Consider the following 15,425-nt stretch of genomic DNA (forward strand, 5'->3'; position numbering starts at 1 on the left):
ATGACTGCTGGTGAGACGGCGAGGCCGGCTGGGAGCTTGGCACACAGAATACTCGTATTGCTCAGCTCATCCAGGCCGAAAATGCCCAGTGCAGATGATCACGAGGGCAACTCTTCCTCATCCACGATCATTTGATCAGGCATGTTCGAGAACTGCTCGGCTCAATTGTTGCCAGCAGTTGCCAGGGCGCCGAGCTGGGCCTGCTCGCTCCAAGCGAATTCGCATATGAGTGGAGAGTGGTCCCTGAAGCCCTTCAATGAAGCAACTCGTCGCCTTGCTTGGAGCTGATACGATCACCGAAATGTCAGAGAGACTGATCATGTTCCCATTTTGGGACATCTGCCAGCTCTGTAATTCACACGGAAAACGGTGGCCTCGTGCAGAATGCCCAATTTGATAAGCCGCTCCCACTAATTAGTGCGTCGATCTGACTTGTCCAAATGGAAGTGAGATGTGTATTGAATAGGTCTTAATTGGCAGCCACGATTAGATTCTCGAATCTCAAGGCAATACTTTCCAACACGAAAAGACGGCTGATAGTTTGACAGCGGTTGCTCTAAGGTCGCACATCATTCTCTTGCTCCTTTTGGTAAATTCGAAGCCTCTTCCAACTTCCGCAACCATGGGGGAGGGCTTCCTCTCCTGGACTGAGTATGCGATGGCAAGAACAGAAAGCGGTCAAGGTGCATGAGCGCTGGTCCGTCGATAGGTTAAAAGTTCGAGACATTCACGATCATTTGCCGAGTGGATTTGTCGTCGTACCAGCAATGCTGTGGCAGTGCCTTGTTGATATCAGCCCGGGACTTTCTCTGGAATGTGTTTTGAAAACTCTCGATCAGTGCATCTGGTGACGGCCATTTTATCTGGTAGCGGCAATGTCGGATATGGACAACTCAGTCCTATCGAGCACCAAAGCATGGAACTAAGGGGGATTAGTCAAAGATCGAAAAGGGGTGAAAACTCAGAAACGGAGTTGTTCAGATCTCAAAAAGAATTCACAGCGTTTCATGACTCAACACATTTAACACGTAAATGGTTTGACCGCCAGAGGCATCAGAGATCCCACACAGCGATAGTATCCGTAAGTTGAGCTGTATGCATGGCTCTTTTTGCAAAGTCTTATATGAGCGGCTCCGTCTCATATCACATTCAACAGTGCCATGGAGCAACCCAAAAGGAGAACAACAGAGGCAACCGTTTTGTGAGCAGCACCACCTGTGGCGGAGGCCGAAGCGGCAGATCCCGTTGCCGTAGCGGTCTGAGACACGCTGCTTGCTTCAGAGCTGCCAGAGCCTGTTACTGTCACGGATGCTCCCGGGCTGGCAGGCGTGATGCTGGGACCCGGACCGGCTGTTATCATATCCCCATTTCCGCCTGGATACGTCCCTCCTGCTGCCGCAGTAAAGTCCTGGGGGACTTGAGTCTGGTTACTGACAAAGAAATACATGGCGGCAGCCGGTGTTCGACCCAAATTCGAGTCATCCAAGAACAATGTCAAATTGAAATTTGTCCTATTTGTAGCGTTGTAGCCCTCAAAGGCAGGGGGAAATGTGAAATTATGATGCTGAAAGAAAGTATAGAGAATGTACCGATGGGCAGAAGAGTTCGTCGGAGGAGAAGGATGTAGGTAGGGAGCTCGCGGTTGAGTGGAATTGATGAGTTGGCTAGTTCCATCAGCAGCTTGTGTCCCGGGTGTCATATCGGTTTGCAGCCAATGCAAGATGAATCGAGCGGTCGGGTCTTGAGGGTATCTTGCATCAGGATCAACCATCAGGAGGACGTATGATCCATTGTAGCTGGAAATGGACTCGAATCTGGAGGTCTCGACAGCCACCGTGGGTTCTTCCGAGGTAACTGCGCCTGATCAGCATGGCGAAAACTAGTTGACAGGCACAGACTTACTCTCGATTCCAAATAGTTCCGCCTCAGTGACAAGAATGGGATTGCCATTGTCCTGGTAGGTGATCGAAAGCGCAGTGTCGTTGGGTGCTTCAGGGAAGCCAAAGTCCGGCGGAGGAATGGCTAGAGTAGGTGAGATGGCGAAGAGCACGGGCAACACTGCATGAAAGCGCATCATGAATGAGATACGGAGCGGCTGTTGTCAGTAGATTCGACTTTTCGCGAGTAATATCCAGGTTTCCCAATCCTGCGAGAACGATTTCCAGATGATAGTTGTCTAGGTATAACACTCACCTTGCACCTGTCTTTTAAGTGTGAGACCGAGGACGTCATCGCCAATGCGGCCACTGTCCGTGCCCAAGTCTGAATCACAGCTCCTACGACATCGAGAGGTCCGCTTTGGCCAAGGCCTTCAGAAAGTCCGTGATTGACAATGTCCAGTATATTTGGAAACCATCGCCGCATGCTGTCCACGGGAAACGGAGACTGTTGCTGTGCTACTTCTTGGCATCGCACTCTTGGCTGCGTAGCTGAAACCCTGAAGAAGCCGAGGATCATCCGCCGCCCTAAGATCCCCTCCAAGCTCACCTCTGGGTGACCTCCACCCAACCTCCTAACGTCGCTGTACTAGGTACTTAGTCATCGAACGGCCAACCGTGTTGATACATATATGTGGCAATACTAATGCTAGTCTATTCGTCGATGTGTCAAAGCCCAACTGATCAAAGATAATCGACAAATCCCATATCATTTGGCAAACTCAGCATCCTTTAAGAAGAGCGCGAAAGTGGAAGAACTCTCACGCACCATGTTGAGATCAGCTTCGGAGAGAGATCTATCCCTGTACGAGTATTCCGGGATGCCAAAAACGGCACAATTAAGGTCCTCAGGAAAGCTTGATTTGCGTACTCGTATCTACTGGCGAATCAAAGCTCTCCGGCATCGCGCTGATCCTACACTGGACGTTTTCGATCCGAAAGATTGATAAAGGAATCTCCCTCACAGCTGGCGCCCTCATGGCTTCACCACCTTAAGATGGACGTTGCTGTGGTCGGCTTAGGTATGTGAGTCACGTCTCCCTTTGCCTGTAAAAGATTGATTGACGTATTTCCGGCGATAGGAGCCTTTGGGCTCGTGGCACTTAAGAACCTGAGAGAGGAGGGTTTTAATGCGACCGGCTTCGACAGGAATGACTATGTGGGTGGTCTCTGGCAGTTCACAGAGAAAGATCAAACATCCGTCCTAGAATGTGGGCGACCACCCTTTAGATCAGTCAATGCCTCAGTATGTGCTAACAAGTGTCGAAGCAACAATTGTGAATATCTCGAAAGAGAGGGTAAGTTCCTAATGCTCGCGGCCGAGCCTATACTCTCATTTGCTTAATACCACTAGGGCTGCTTCACAGATTTTCCGTTTCCAAAAGGCAAGTGCCGGCGTTGGTGTGATCGCTGCTTGTCCTGATCTAGAGAATTACCCGTACTATTATTCGCCAATGGACTAACATGTACTAGAGACAAGTTCTCATGCCTCTGCAGCAGACGTCCAAAAGTACCTCGCCGATTATGCGGCCCATTACGAGCTTCTGCCTCATGTACAACTTGGCGTGGACGTGTTGAGTGTAATCAGAGATGACGGCAATAAGAAATGGGTGTTGAATGTCTCCGGAGCGAACACCGCAAACACACCTCTCTCCTTTGACAAAGTTGTAGTGGCCTCTGGGACCAACCATAGGCCAGTAATACCGGTTTTGAAAGGCCAAGAGTCGTATAAGGGGCAAATTCTGCATTCTAGGGGTTTCAAAAGGCCAGTTGCTACCACAGCAGTCCTCAGGCATGTATTGACGCGGATCCGGCAGGCCTTCTGACTACAGGGACAAGAGGGTGATGGTCGTTGGCCTAGGAAATTCCGCAGCCGACACCGCCACGTCTCTTGTGTCAATTGCGAAGAAGATTCTCCTGTCTCACCGGCATGGCGCGTACATGGTCAGTGCTTACGAGCGGGCTGAGACTGATTATGAGAACTCATGTCGATTTAGATACCGAGGTCACAGTCCAACGGAGAGCCGCTCGACCATATCCTCACGTACCGGAAAACCAGGATGTCGCTAACAATGCAGAGATGCTTCCCGCGACAGTGGGAAGCCATCAGTAATAAAATGCTGGGGAAGATCCAGACCGCATCTTTTAAGCTGAGACCCGAATGGCGCATTAATCCTGCACCTTCCGTCGTGCACAACGTACCAACGGTGACGGACACCTTGATACCAGCTTTGGAGAAGGGAGTGATCGAATCTGTTGAGATCGCGACAGAAATCACTGGCGATTTCTCGGTGAAACTTGCAGACGGGAAGGTGGTTGAAGTCGATATCATTATATGGTGCACTGGGTACCATGTCGACTACAGTATTGTTGGTGAGTTTGATCCAACACTCGAGACCTGCCATACGGATGTGTCAAATGAAGCTGTGGAAATGGCGCCACCTACATTTGGAAAACGGCCTACCTCCAACTCAAAGCCCTTCGAACCACCGATTCCTAGACTATATCAAAATCTCCTCTCTCTCACTCACCCGGATTCTCTGGCTTTCCTCGGCACCGCAGCGATTCCGTCGGCCGCGTTCCAGATTTACGATCTCGCGACTATGGCTATTGCACAATTGTGGAAACCTGACGATTTCTCACCATCGCTTCCCTCGCGCCTTGAAATGATCACTTGGGTTCGTCAACACCTCAATTGGGCAAACGGAATCTTAGCCCGAGGAGGCTTCAATACTCGCATGGTCAACGCACCTGACTGGAGCGACTGGCTCGATACAACGTCAGGTTGCCTTGTGACTGAGCATTTAGGTTATGGGCGCAAAGGCTGGACGTTCTGGTGGTACGACAGAAAATTCTGCAACCTTCTCATGGATGGGATATATAGTCCTCACGTCTATCGCTTATTCGACAGCCACGGCCGACGGAAAGCATGGGGGGACGCCAAAGAGGCGATCATCGCTGTCAATGAGGAGGCAGAAAGAAAAGGTAAAGAGAAATTGCAGTGTAGAAGGGATACATAATACAAAGGAGCAGCTAGTTCAGATCAGCTGAGCTGCCACTAGCTATTCCCGAAGTGTTCTTCACAGCAAGGGTTCGATTTTCCCTTTCAAATTTCTGCTATATTTGTCAATATTTGGGCTTGATTGTAACTTAGTGTTACGAAGCTACCTTCATCTGGCCTTTAGGCCAAGCTGTGGTACATTTGGTCAGAGCGGAGCATGAGGTCTTGATCAGCGAACTTAGATGTAACGAAGGGCGTCGCCGCTATATACACTGTCATACCATTGTAAACCCATGGCTCAGTGTGTGACAGCCTCTAGCTAAAACCACATATAGAAGGTCAAGGGGGAAGGCAGCATCGTCGGCAAGGCTGAAAAGATCACCTATCGACTAAAGAAGGAAGTGCTCTAGCACAGGAATGACGCCGGCTCGACCTAGTATAGATTGAAGAAGACATTGGCAATGCTCACGAGAGTACAACCGAACGTGGGGCGCTTCCAGCAGCTGATGGTAGCTAAAACTCGTTCGATTGAGTTATATAGACGCTAGGTTAAACGTATCATGTGGTGATGATCGGTATGATCTACCTGAAGTGGCATGAGCCTGAGCCTTAGCTCTTTGACTCGACATTTTGAGCCGTAGCTGTCATTTTAGACGTCTTGCATACGCGCGTTGTAGCTGCGTCGGTGCTGGGTATGTTCCAAGGTTTTAATGCCTAGGTACCTAGTTAACGTATGAAGAAGTGTCGGAGACTTTCGATCCCTCCTCTAAGGTTAGTGGAATCGCGGAGACTTTTCGTGCATTTGAGGATCCCGAGTATTTATACCACTGGATATTCCAGGGGCATGCACACGAGTACCTTGTATTCTTCTGTCTGAACGGTCTTCAATGACACTGTCAGCTTTGGTGAGCACCTAGGTATTGAGGCAGTGCGCAAAAAGGGAGAACTCCTGCGAGACAAGCTGTAATCTAGAAACATGGCGAAAAACGTCCTTTCCTGTGAGTTTAGAACCTTTGGTTCATACAAGACCCAGTTGAAAAGCGCTTCGTGAGGTTACCTGGCACTAACGAAGTAACAGCTGATGCAGAAGCATGGCATGACCTCGCCAGCAAGGTTTCCACCCAGGAAGCTGGAGTTACAGTGGAGAGAATGGTCGATCGCATGAATGAGATACTTTCATTCGCAGTGGCGAGTGGCATTCTCGACAACGGATGTGGTTCGGGAACCATCATCTCGCACATTCTTGCAAGGTATGGTAACAGCATTCCCGCGGCCGCCAGCATCATGGCCAGCGACTACAGTAAGCATATGCTTGACAAGTTGGCGAGAACACAGCAGGCGAATATATCGGCAGGCAATGAATTCTGGGAGAGACTGCAGCTGCTCAATCTTGATGCCCACGAGATGTCACGGATAGCCGACAGCTCGGTATCTCACGTTACAGGCGGACATTTGTACTTTCTGCTGTCGGATCCACGCAAGGCGTTGTCGGAGACAAGACGAATCATGAAAAAAGATGGTGTGCTGGCGCTCTCGAGTGGCAAGGATAGTCAGCACATAGATGCACTCCAGCAGGCAGTCGAACAAGTTAGGCCAGGGACGCACTTGAACATAATGTCGGGTCCATGGTTCTCGAAAGAGGGTGTCGAAAACGAGTTGTTAGAAACAGGCTTTGTCGACGTAGAGACGATGTTGGTGGAATCTGTTCTTCACTACACAGAACATATTGATCTGGCCCAGACACTGCTGCTGATGCCCATCATGAAGCATTTGATGGGGAGCTATGGCGAAGATGAAAAGCGACACTTGCAGGAAAAAGTGGTCGAGAATCTGCGTGGCATCAATCCTGCTGCGCCTGGAAGCCTCAAGGGAACGTCGATCATCGCATTCGCGCGGAAGAGATAGGGACCACCTAGGACTATCCTTATCATGGCAAACATGCACAAGTACGAACAGATATTCTGCCAAGCTGCGGCTTGATGCAATCGTCATTTGAGTATTGGGTGAGCGGAGCACAGGCAGAGATAGTTGTGGACCGTAGTTAGTAACGCAGAGCACTTGTGTGGTCGGCTTCCATAATGCCAAACCATGCAATTAATGCCGTGATGCAGGCTATGCCTTGGGAATGTCAATAGCAACGGAGTTTTTGCGTCCTAATCAGTAGAGCTGAGAGATTCTGTGCTTTCCCACGGGTATGCTGCGTTAAGAGTGGAGCCCGTAAGGTCCTCGATGTCAAATATGGCGCCGTAACAAATCAGTCAGCATAAGTGTCCGCCTACGGTCATTGAGTGGCTTGAGGGATCGACTAGCGGTTTATTGACATGGATGGCGTGGATTTACATTGTGTGCAGTCCTGAAATTCTCTTCAGGCGTTGAAAATGCACATTTTTCGCTTCTACATCGTCTAAGCCCAGCTGTTACCTGAGCCTAAGACGACGTCAGGGGCACACCTGTAACTACCGACCATGCCACACAAGATGGTTGATCCGTTCGGCGATGTTTCTTCAAAGGCACCTATTCCGGTGACATTATTATCGGGTTTCCTGGGCTCTGGTAAGACCACTTTACTTCGGCATATCTTAACCTCGCCAGATACGAAATTGAAGATCGCGGTGGTCGTCAACGACATGGCCAGCCTCAACATCGACGCTCATATACTCAAAAAGCACATCGTCTCCCAAGCCAATGAGAATGACAAACTCATCCAGCTCCAGAACGGGTGTATTTGCTGCACACTCCGAGGTGATTTGCTCGAAGCACTTGTGTCCATGGCCAAGGTTGGAGAGGCGGAATACATCGTGATTGAAAGCACTGGTATCAGTGAGCCGATGCAGGTCGCTGAGACTTTTACCGAAGAGTTCGCAGAGGCGATGATAGCTGCTGCCAATGAGGAGCCGACAGACGGGGACGACAGCATGCAAGGGCCTGATATCCAAGGTGCTGAAGTGATAAAAGAGGTGGCGGAAATGGGAGGTCTACACAAGTTCACCAGACTGGACACGCTGGTTACCATGGTTGATGCTTTCAATTTTTTCAACAATTTTTCGACGACGGACTTCATTACCGAGCGATGGGGTGGTGAGGCTGATGTGGCTCCTGAGGATGAGCGGACCGTGACAGACCTTATGGTTGACCAAATCGAGTTCGCAAACACAGTCATTATCAATAAAGTCGACTGTGTTGACGAAGACACACGCTTACGGATACATGGTGTGATCAAGAAGCTCAATCCCTTGGCCAAAATTATAGAGTCGAAGTTCGCAAAAGTCGACATTGGAGAGGTTTTGGCCACATCGGTCTTTGATTTCGAAAAGGCCGCGACTGGCATGGGTTGGCTGCAAAGTCTGCACGAGATGTCGAAGCGTGAGATTGGCGGAAAGATCAAGATTGCGCCGAAGCCAGAAACCGAAGAATATGGCATCTCGAGCTTCGTCTACACGGCGAGAATACCATTCCACCCTAAGAGGTTATACGAGCTAGTCCATGACAAATTTGTCGTGATGGAGAATGCTGATCAGGGCGAGGAAGGTGAGGATGGTGATGACGAAGATGAGATGGAGCAGAGCGAGGAGGGTGGAGATACATCGATGGCGGATGCCAGCTCCGATGAGCAGAGCTCTGAGAGCGATTCCGATCCATGGCAGGATGTCGCTGACGATGAGGCCGATGATGATAAGGAACTATCCATACCTGTTGACAACAAGGTGAGTGTTGATACGTTTTCGTAAGCTTGGAGCCACAGTTGACATGAAAAGACAATTATCGAGAACAAGCGCAATCATCCTGTGTTCAAGGGCTTGCTGAGATCGAAAGGCTTCTTCTGGCTTGCTACAAGACCGACCATGCACGGAGCCTGGAGTCAAGCTGGTAATATGTTGACAATGGAAGGTGGAGACCAATGGTTTTGCGTCCAGGACGAATGTATGTTGTTCTCCAAGGCTCTAGCTATGACTGACATGGCATTATAGCCGAATGGCCAGACGACCCTGCAACTAGAGAGTCCATCCTGAAAGACTTTGAAGACCCGTGGGGCGATCGAAGGCAGGAGATCGTGTTCATTGGCGAGAAGCTGGATAAACAGGCCCTCGAAGCGGAATTCGGCAAATGTTTGCTGAACAAGCAAGAAATGCGGAAGTGGGAGCGTATTATGCGCATGAGAAAGAGTGCTCGTGTCATTCAACAAACCCTTGACGACACGTTTGAAGGTAAATACCTCTCCCTTGTCAAGTGGTCTAGCATTACTGAAGCTATAAAAACAGATGGATTTGAAGACTGGCCGGAACCCGACGCGATGGCGGAAGCAGATCGTCATGATCATACAGGACACAAGCACTAGGCTAGGCACTTGTCATCCAATAACCCCTTAGTTTAACCAAATAGAATAAGTATATTCCCGGAATTACCGAGAATACGCTCAAGGCTGTAGTATACTGTCAGCCCATTCTCGTGACGTGAGACAAGGTGAGAAAACTTACTCGTAATCCACCCGATTATCACCGGCATAACTATAACTTTGGGGACATTAACCATAGGGTTTGGGATCTCCTCTGACAAGTGTACACCGGCACCAGTGCCCATGAACCCATATGCGTTGTTCAAAAGACACCTAAGGAACAGAAGCCCCTTGCTATCCCACCCTGAACTTTCACCAACAAATCCTCACTGTAGCACAATTCAACATCACATCAATGAGGCAACTAGAAGAACCACGGCTTGTCAAAGCACGGTGGCAAATTTTCAAACACTCTCGTTAGCGGCAGCCACCTGACGTGGTCTCAACTTCGACGTGATATTAACAGTGACGGCAAGCAACTCGCTTGGGTCCCCTCATCAGAGTGGCCGGCCACCACGAAATGCAGAATGGCGCGATTACAGTAATGTCTTAGTAGTGAACAGTTTTTACATTAAAAGAATCTGTAAACGGACCACGATAGTCCACGAGGATTCAAACCGTAACTAGTCCATACCCGGGAAGAAGTGGCAGACCAACGACGACTACTCCCATGGACGAAAGTTGATTCATGTGAGACTGAAGCGAAAAGCCCCCAATGACCAACCATGTTGACAACTAGGGAAAGGTTCCACGGCGTAGGACTGCTTTAACCCTGCTAAGCTAGGTAGTTAGCCTATTGTCTATCCGACGAAGTTGGGAAGGCCTTTGCGGGCCCCAGTCGTTCTGGTCATGAGTCTGGAACGCGGCTATCTACGGTTTGGTTTAAGCTTTCCTCGTCCCCAGGTCCGGATAATGTTCTTCCGTAGTCGAGGACGCAGCGATAGCGTTTCCCCGCTTTCTTACTAGCGTAGATGGAGCCATCGGCTTTCATTTTGGACCGTACGCCTAGATCTTGTTTCCGCGGTATTGAAATAGCGCGAAGGTTCTTGGATAATGCTCTTCCGGCCAGGTCGCTCAGAAGGTCTTCTAGATTGGATGATTTATAGGTTTCGAGCTTCGTTGGTCGTTGCCACGGCTTCTAGGTGAATCGAGCATATCCCTGGGTAGGCCCTTCATCACCACGAACACCATTCACCGACTATCGAGTCTGTCCTTGCCTGTTTTATGAACAACTACGACCGCGATGGTCATTAGGAAATACAAGGCTGCGATCTCACAGGCTGAGCCGGTCTGGTTCAACCTGCAAGGCGCGGTCAATCGTACGGTCGAGCTCATCCAAGAGGCTGCCGCAAATGGAGCGTCCTTGGTTGCTTTCTCCGAGCTCTGGATTCCAGGTTATCCGAACTTTCTCTGGGGCGGTACCTACAGCGAGAACATTCCCTTGGTTCAAAAGTACATGAAAAACAGTATGGCTGCGCATGGACCCGAAATGCTGCGAATTCGCCAGGCGGCGGCCGCCAACAAGATCCACGTCGTCCTGGGCTTCAGCGAGCGAGTGGCCTGCACCCTATACCTTGCGCAGGTCCTCATCGATGACAAAGGCGACGTTCTCCTCCACCGTCGCAAAATTAAGCCCACCCATCTGGAGCGCACGCTCTTTGGCGATTCGACCGGCGACTCGTTGCAGACGGTCGTGGACACAAATTTGGGAAAGATCGGAATGCTCAACTGCTGGGAACACTTCCAGCCGCTGCTTAAATACCATACCTACGCCCAGAACGAGCAGGTACACGTAGCTGCGTGGCCGTACCACGGCGAGGCACTGGGCGAGGAGCCTTGGTCCGTTTGTACCGAGGCAAACGAGGTGACCGCAAGCCGTATGCATGCGTTGGAAGGAGGCACCTTCGTCTTGGTCAGCAACCAGATGATCTCCGCGGAGGGACTCAAGAAGAACACCGAGGGCCACCATGCAACGGGTAAGTCCTTCTCCGTTGGTGGTGGCGGAGGCGGCGCAGCTCGAGTATTTGGCCCCGACGGCCGCCAGCTCACCAAGGAGTCTGATCCGTACCACGACGGCTTAATCTACTGCGATATCGACCTCGACCTGATCGATCGCGCCAAAACACTGGCGGACCCGGTCGGGCACTATTCGCGGCCGGACCTGTTGCGGCTGATTGTGGACGACCGGCCTAAGCATTATGAAACTAATGCTGATGGGGGGCCACCGAAAACACTCACATCCGCGTTCAAACCTCTCGCCGAAACGATTGCGGAGTTTGAGAACATGGCATCGTGATAGCTAGGGGACCCCGATGGGAGAGGACGGAGACACTAAGAATATGTAGTGAGGACATGTCGGCATCTACAGCTCTATTCTTGTACACCTTTCGTAGGGCTCAAACGACTTGTTGGGGCAGTACCGGCGCACAACAGCCATGACCGCTATATTTGTCTTCATCAACTTGACCTGGCTGTTCTGGGTATCCAAAGCACCAAGCATTCGAACGGTATACATAATCAACTTGGCGTTTCTGTGCGTGCTTCTGGTTTCCGGTGCAGGACTCTCGTTATATTATCTCCGCCAGGACAGAATTAGCGACGTCTTTGTTCGAAGCGGCAGAATTGAAGAGTACGGGACGGACAAGGACGGTGAATGTCATCCAATCTTCCGATATGTTCGTTGATATTGAAGAGGTCTTAGAAAATATGGAGGGTTTGAAGCTTAGTTTTCCCGGAGACCGCCTTTTAGCTGCGAAATAAAGCATTCATGGGACACCCATTCCCCATATATCCTGGTCAAAGAAGTTATAGTCCATTTGAGGGTCTGAGAACACGCTGTCGAACGAGAGCAGCCAGTCAATATTCTGCGGCGATGTTTCGAACGTGGCGGCTGCAGCTCCGTCAATGGGTCCATCAGTAGTATCAGAACTGTTATCGTTACCGGCACTGGGCCCTCCCAGATCCAGCTCATTCATCACCAGGGCAGTCGGCACTACATTCCCCGGCTTCTGATTGCCTTGAGAGTGTAGTTTCTCGTTCACAGCCCATTCTTCGGCAAGTATTTGCAAGGAGCGGATTGCACGGAGACCCCATGACCAGGCAGTGCTCATCTCCTGGAGACATGCCAGATTGAATTTCAGCAATCGGATAGCTGAACGGCTGATTTCAGCGTCATTAGAAGTGGCATTCAACAACAATATCACTGAAGAAGTGCCCACTGCATGTACCGTCGATATGGGTATCCTCCTCTGTCGCCAGACTCAGCGCACGTATTGACGAAGTTGTGCAGGCGTACCTACCAACGAATAGTTTGACCGATAAGCTCTGAGGATGCTGGAGATGGCCTCAGCAGAGGAAGTGCAGATATGACGATGAGAGAGGGGGTCAATATCAGGAAATGAAGTCAACGGCTCTTCGCGACGCAGGAATGGCCGGTGGAGTAAGATGACGACCGTGTGATACTGCAAGCTGCGGAATGGTCAGTCTTTTGACTGTGGCCAAATCAAGTAGTGTCAGAAAAACCTACTGAAGCGAGTACATATGGGCGGGAAGAGCCGTCTTAGTTGAATGGGGTAGTTTCAATATGCTAGGCAGATTTGAGTATTGCTTGGTAAGGGGGACGTGGGTCTTTGTGGCCATTTCTTGCTTCTCGGAGAAGGTGAGCTCGCTGTTGGGACCGTATCTAGAGTAGTGAGCATTCCTAGTGCCGAATAGTGTGGCAAGAGTGACAAACATTTTGTCAAGGGTCGGGCAGACAAGCTGAAATATTGTTGTCATATACCGCAAATTCGTTACGCAGTGGGATGCGAGGGGTTGTGTGGACTTTCCCTCTCCAGTCGTTATCCAGGGGATGAACTCCTCTTCCTTTAGGAGGGTCGGTTTCGGCGTGGTGATATCGCTTTCGCGTATCATGCTGGGGCGTCCAAGTCCGATGTTAAAGAGCCTGAATGACATCAGCTTGACCCTGACACACCTCCAAAGTCGAGAGTACTTGTCTAGAAGATAGCAGCCCCACCAAGTAATCTTTCTAATTTCGGATTGTTCTTCTGTGATCTTGTTCTGTTGAACCCAATTTTGGCAGTCTAAGTTCAAGCCTAGGTTATATGCGACACGAACTGCCATCCCTAAGCCCATTTCAAGTCAGTAGGCTTCCATATACGCAAAAGGCTGGACATTTACCAATATAGATCCATCCCAGAGTCTCTTTATTGACGGACATCTCCCGTAGGGCCAAGACGGCGAGTGCAGCTACCGTTGAAGTGGATGGGTGTTCTATCTCGATACTCAAGATATCCTTGGCTTGAGCAACCAGAAGATCACCAGCCGTATTTGCGTCGCTCGGATCTAGGCGAGGCCCTGGGTGGTCACAGTACCTGCTGGCCAGAGCGAGAACACAGCGGAGAAGAAGCGGGGTGCAGTATTCGTTATACAACCCACACTCGAATGCCCGACAAAAGGCTCCGCGATGGATCAAATACTGCCAGGAATTCTGCCACTTCCAGTATAAGTCTAGTAGGTGAATCTGCAATTCGTGTGAGAGATCAATATCAATTGTGTTTGGCTGCATAGTCAGGTCCAGGTCATCTTGCCTTATGCTCCCGGTAGTCATATACGGAGCACTCCTAAGTAAATTAAAGTAGCTTGGAGCTCCGAAGAATCGTAGATGGCCATCCTCGGCAACGTCCAATTGACCCGTAGTCTCTGTCAGCTCGTCGACAGGGTCTCGCTCTGTCGCAGGCCGTGGATTGAGTTCTTGAATATGAGATTGCGCGGGACAGAAGTCCTCCCCGACTGGTGATGTGACAACGGCCGGATCTTGGTTCACGAAGTCCAACGCGGTAGATAGAGATCCATGTTGTCGGTATGTATATAGTTGGCGTTCTAGAGATTTAATACGTGCATGAAGCGCTTCGACATAATGCTTCGTTGGCGGCCTAGTTTTCTCAGGGTCTCACTCGAAAGAGCGCGCAGGGCACCATACTTGCGCTTCTCTGTCCCATAGAGATATTCACACAGTTTTCCTAGCCGGACACACGTACTGCATTCCGGCATCTGGCCGTCGCACTGGATCTACTGTCAGCGTACATACCTCGAGCAGTGCGGGATAACTCCCTCACCCGGGATCTTCTTAGGCGGCACGTTGTGCAAGCTACCGAAACTCGTTGCCTTGGGGTCTTTTGAGACATTTGATCCAACACTGGTGCCGGAGCGTCTACAAATGACGCTATATATATGTGGGAGATTTACTATCGAGAACTCCTCACTGTGGCGGACAAGGATGAAAATATCAGCGAGATTACAAGCACCAGTAAGTCTTGTACATGATTAGATAAAGCTAAATTCCTCATGTGCACAAGTCATTCCCACATCACGTGATGATACTGAAATCGTAGTGTGACTACACTGAGTGGCCAAAAGTTAAGGCACACCCCACCATTGTTACAAGTCGCTTTACAACACATAAGGTGTCAGCGAGCAAACCTAAAGTAGTTTACTTAGTAATATAGTAGTGGGGCTTAATATAGCTAAGATAGAAACTAAGAGTATAGTATATAACTATATATATATCAGTAGTTTTTCCCGCGACCTATAGCTAAGGTAAATACCTATAGGGCCTAGGGAGTCTAGCGCTATCTATAGGAGCTTAAAACTACTATTAGCTAATATTATTATATCTTTAGTTCTATAAATACTTATTATATTCCTTAATATTGAACTAGGGTGAGGCTTTAAGGCTATAGGTATGATGTTACGAACAGGCCAAGAGGTAAACGCAGAAGGAAACTTAGAAGGGAGGTTTACTGAAGGAGTAACGACACAAGCTAGGCATATAATCTACTCTATTATACTCCTAAGGCTAAATAGAGCTATATAGAGTCTAGTACTCTATTATACTCCTAAGACTAAATAGAGCTAGATAGAGCTATATAAGTTCTCTAACCTCTCATCATTTAGTCATCCACCGTGGAATACCATTCCGAATAGGTATAGCGGCGTCCTAATTAGGAAGTAACTATTTTAATTAGTATTCCACTAGTTTTAATTAGTATTTCACTATCTATCTTCTAACCTCTCATCATTTGGTTATCCACCGTGGAATACCATTCTGAATAGGTATAGCGGCGTCCTAATTAGGAAGTAACTATTTTAATTA

At 49.5% G+C, this 15,425-nt stretch overlaps 5 protein-coding genes across 5 annotated transcripts; 3 read left to right on the forward strand and 2 right to left on the reverse strand.

Annotated features, from left to right (window-relative positions):
- Nucleotides 1-1,138: 1,138 nt before the first annotated feature.
- On the reverse strand, nt 1,139-2,074 carry Z520_11914 (uncharacterized protein; the record flags this gene model as incomplete). Its single annotated transcript, XM_016782401.1, has 2 exons — nt 1,139-1,854; nt 1,903-2,074. The coding sequence occupies 2 exons, from the start codon at nt 2,072-2,074 to the stop codon at nt 1,139-1,141; spliced, it is 888 nt and encodes a 295-aa protein (XP_016626562.1).
- An 860-nt stretch (nt 2,075-2,934) lies between these two features.
- Z520_11915 (uncharacterized protein) lies at nt 2,935-6,843 on the forward strand (the record flags this gene model as incomplete). The annotated part of the gene is made up of 8 exons (XM_016782402.1): nt 2,935-2,959; nt 3,020-3,148; nt 3,207-3,235; nt 3,292-3,326; nt 3,418-3,721; nt 3,777-3,881; nt 3,935-4,922; nt 6,017-6,843. 8 exons carry the CDS (start codon nt 2,935-2,937, stop codon nt 6,841-6,843), a joined length of 2,442 nt encoding a protein of 813 aa, XP_016626563.1.
- A 560-nt stretch (nt 6,844-7,403) lies between these two features.
- Z520_11916 (uncharacterized protein) lies at nt 7,404-9,274 on the forward strand (the record flags this gene model as incomplete). The annotated part of the gene is made up of 4 exons (XM_016782403.1): nt 7,404-8,642; nt 8,694-8,859; nt 8,907-9,143; nt 9,198-9,274. 4 exons carry the CDS (start codon nt 7,404-7,406, stop codon nt 9,272-9,274), a joined length of 1,719 nt encoding a protein of 572 aa, XP_016626564.1.
- Nucleotides 9,275-10,514: 1,240 nt separating this feature from the next.
- On the forward strand, nt 10,515-11,567 carry Z520_11917 (uncharacterized protein; the record flags this gene model as incomplete). The annotated part of the gene is made up of 1 exon (XM_016782404.1): nt 10,515-11,567. The coding sequence occupies one exon, from the start codon at nt 10,515-10,517 to the stop codon at nt 11,565-11,567; it is 1,053 nt and encodes a 350-aa protein (XP_016626565.1).
- A 469-nt stretch (nt 11,568-12,036) lies between these two features.
- Nucleotides 12,037-14,335, reverse strand: Z520_11918 (uncharacterized protein; the record flags this gene model as incomplete). The annotated part of the gene is made up of 7 exons (XM_016782405.1): nt 12,037-12,519; nt 12,571-12,739; nt 12,798-12,953; nt 13,005-13,214; nt 13,263-13,395; nt 13,451-14,205; nt 14,253-14,335. Coding segments are annotated over 7 exons (1,989 nt in total), but the record flags the coding sequence as incomplete, so codon positions are not given.
- Between the last annotated feature and the right edge of the window lie 1,090 nt (nt 14,336-15,425).

This window comes from Fonsecaea multimorphosa (assembly GCF_000836435.1).
Source record: "Fonsecaea multimorphosa CBS 102226 unplaced genomic scaffold supercont1.44, whole genome shotgun sequence".
In the NCBI taxonomy this organism is placed as follows: Eukaryota; Fungi; Ascomycota; class Eurotiomycetes; order Chaetothyriales; family Herpotrichiellaceae; genus Fonsecaea; species Fonsecaea multimorphosa.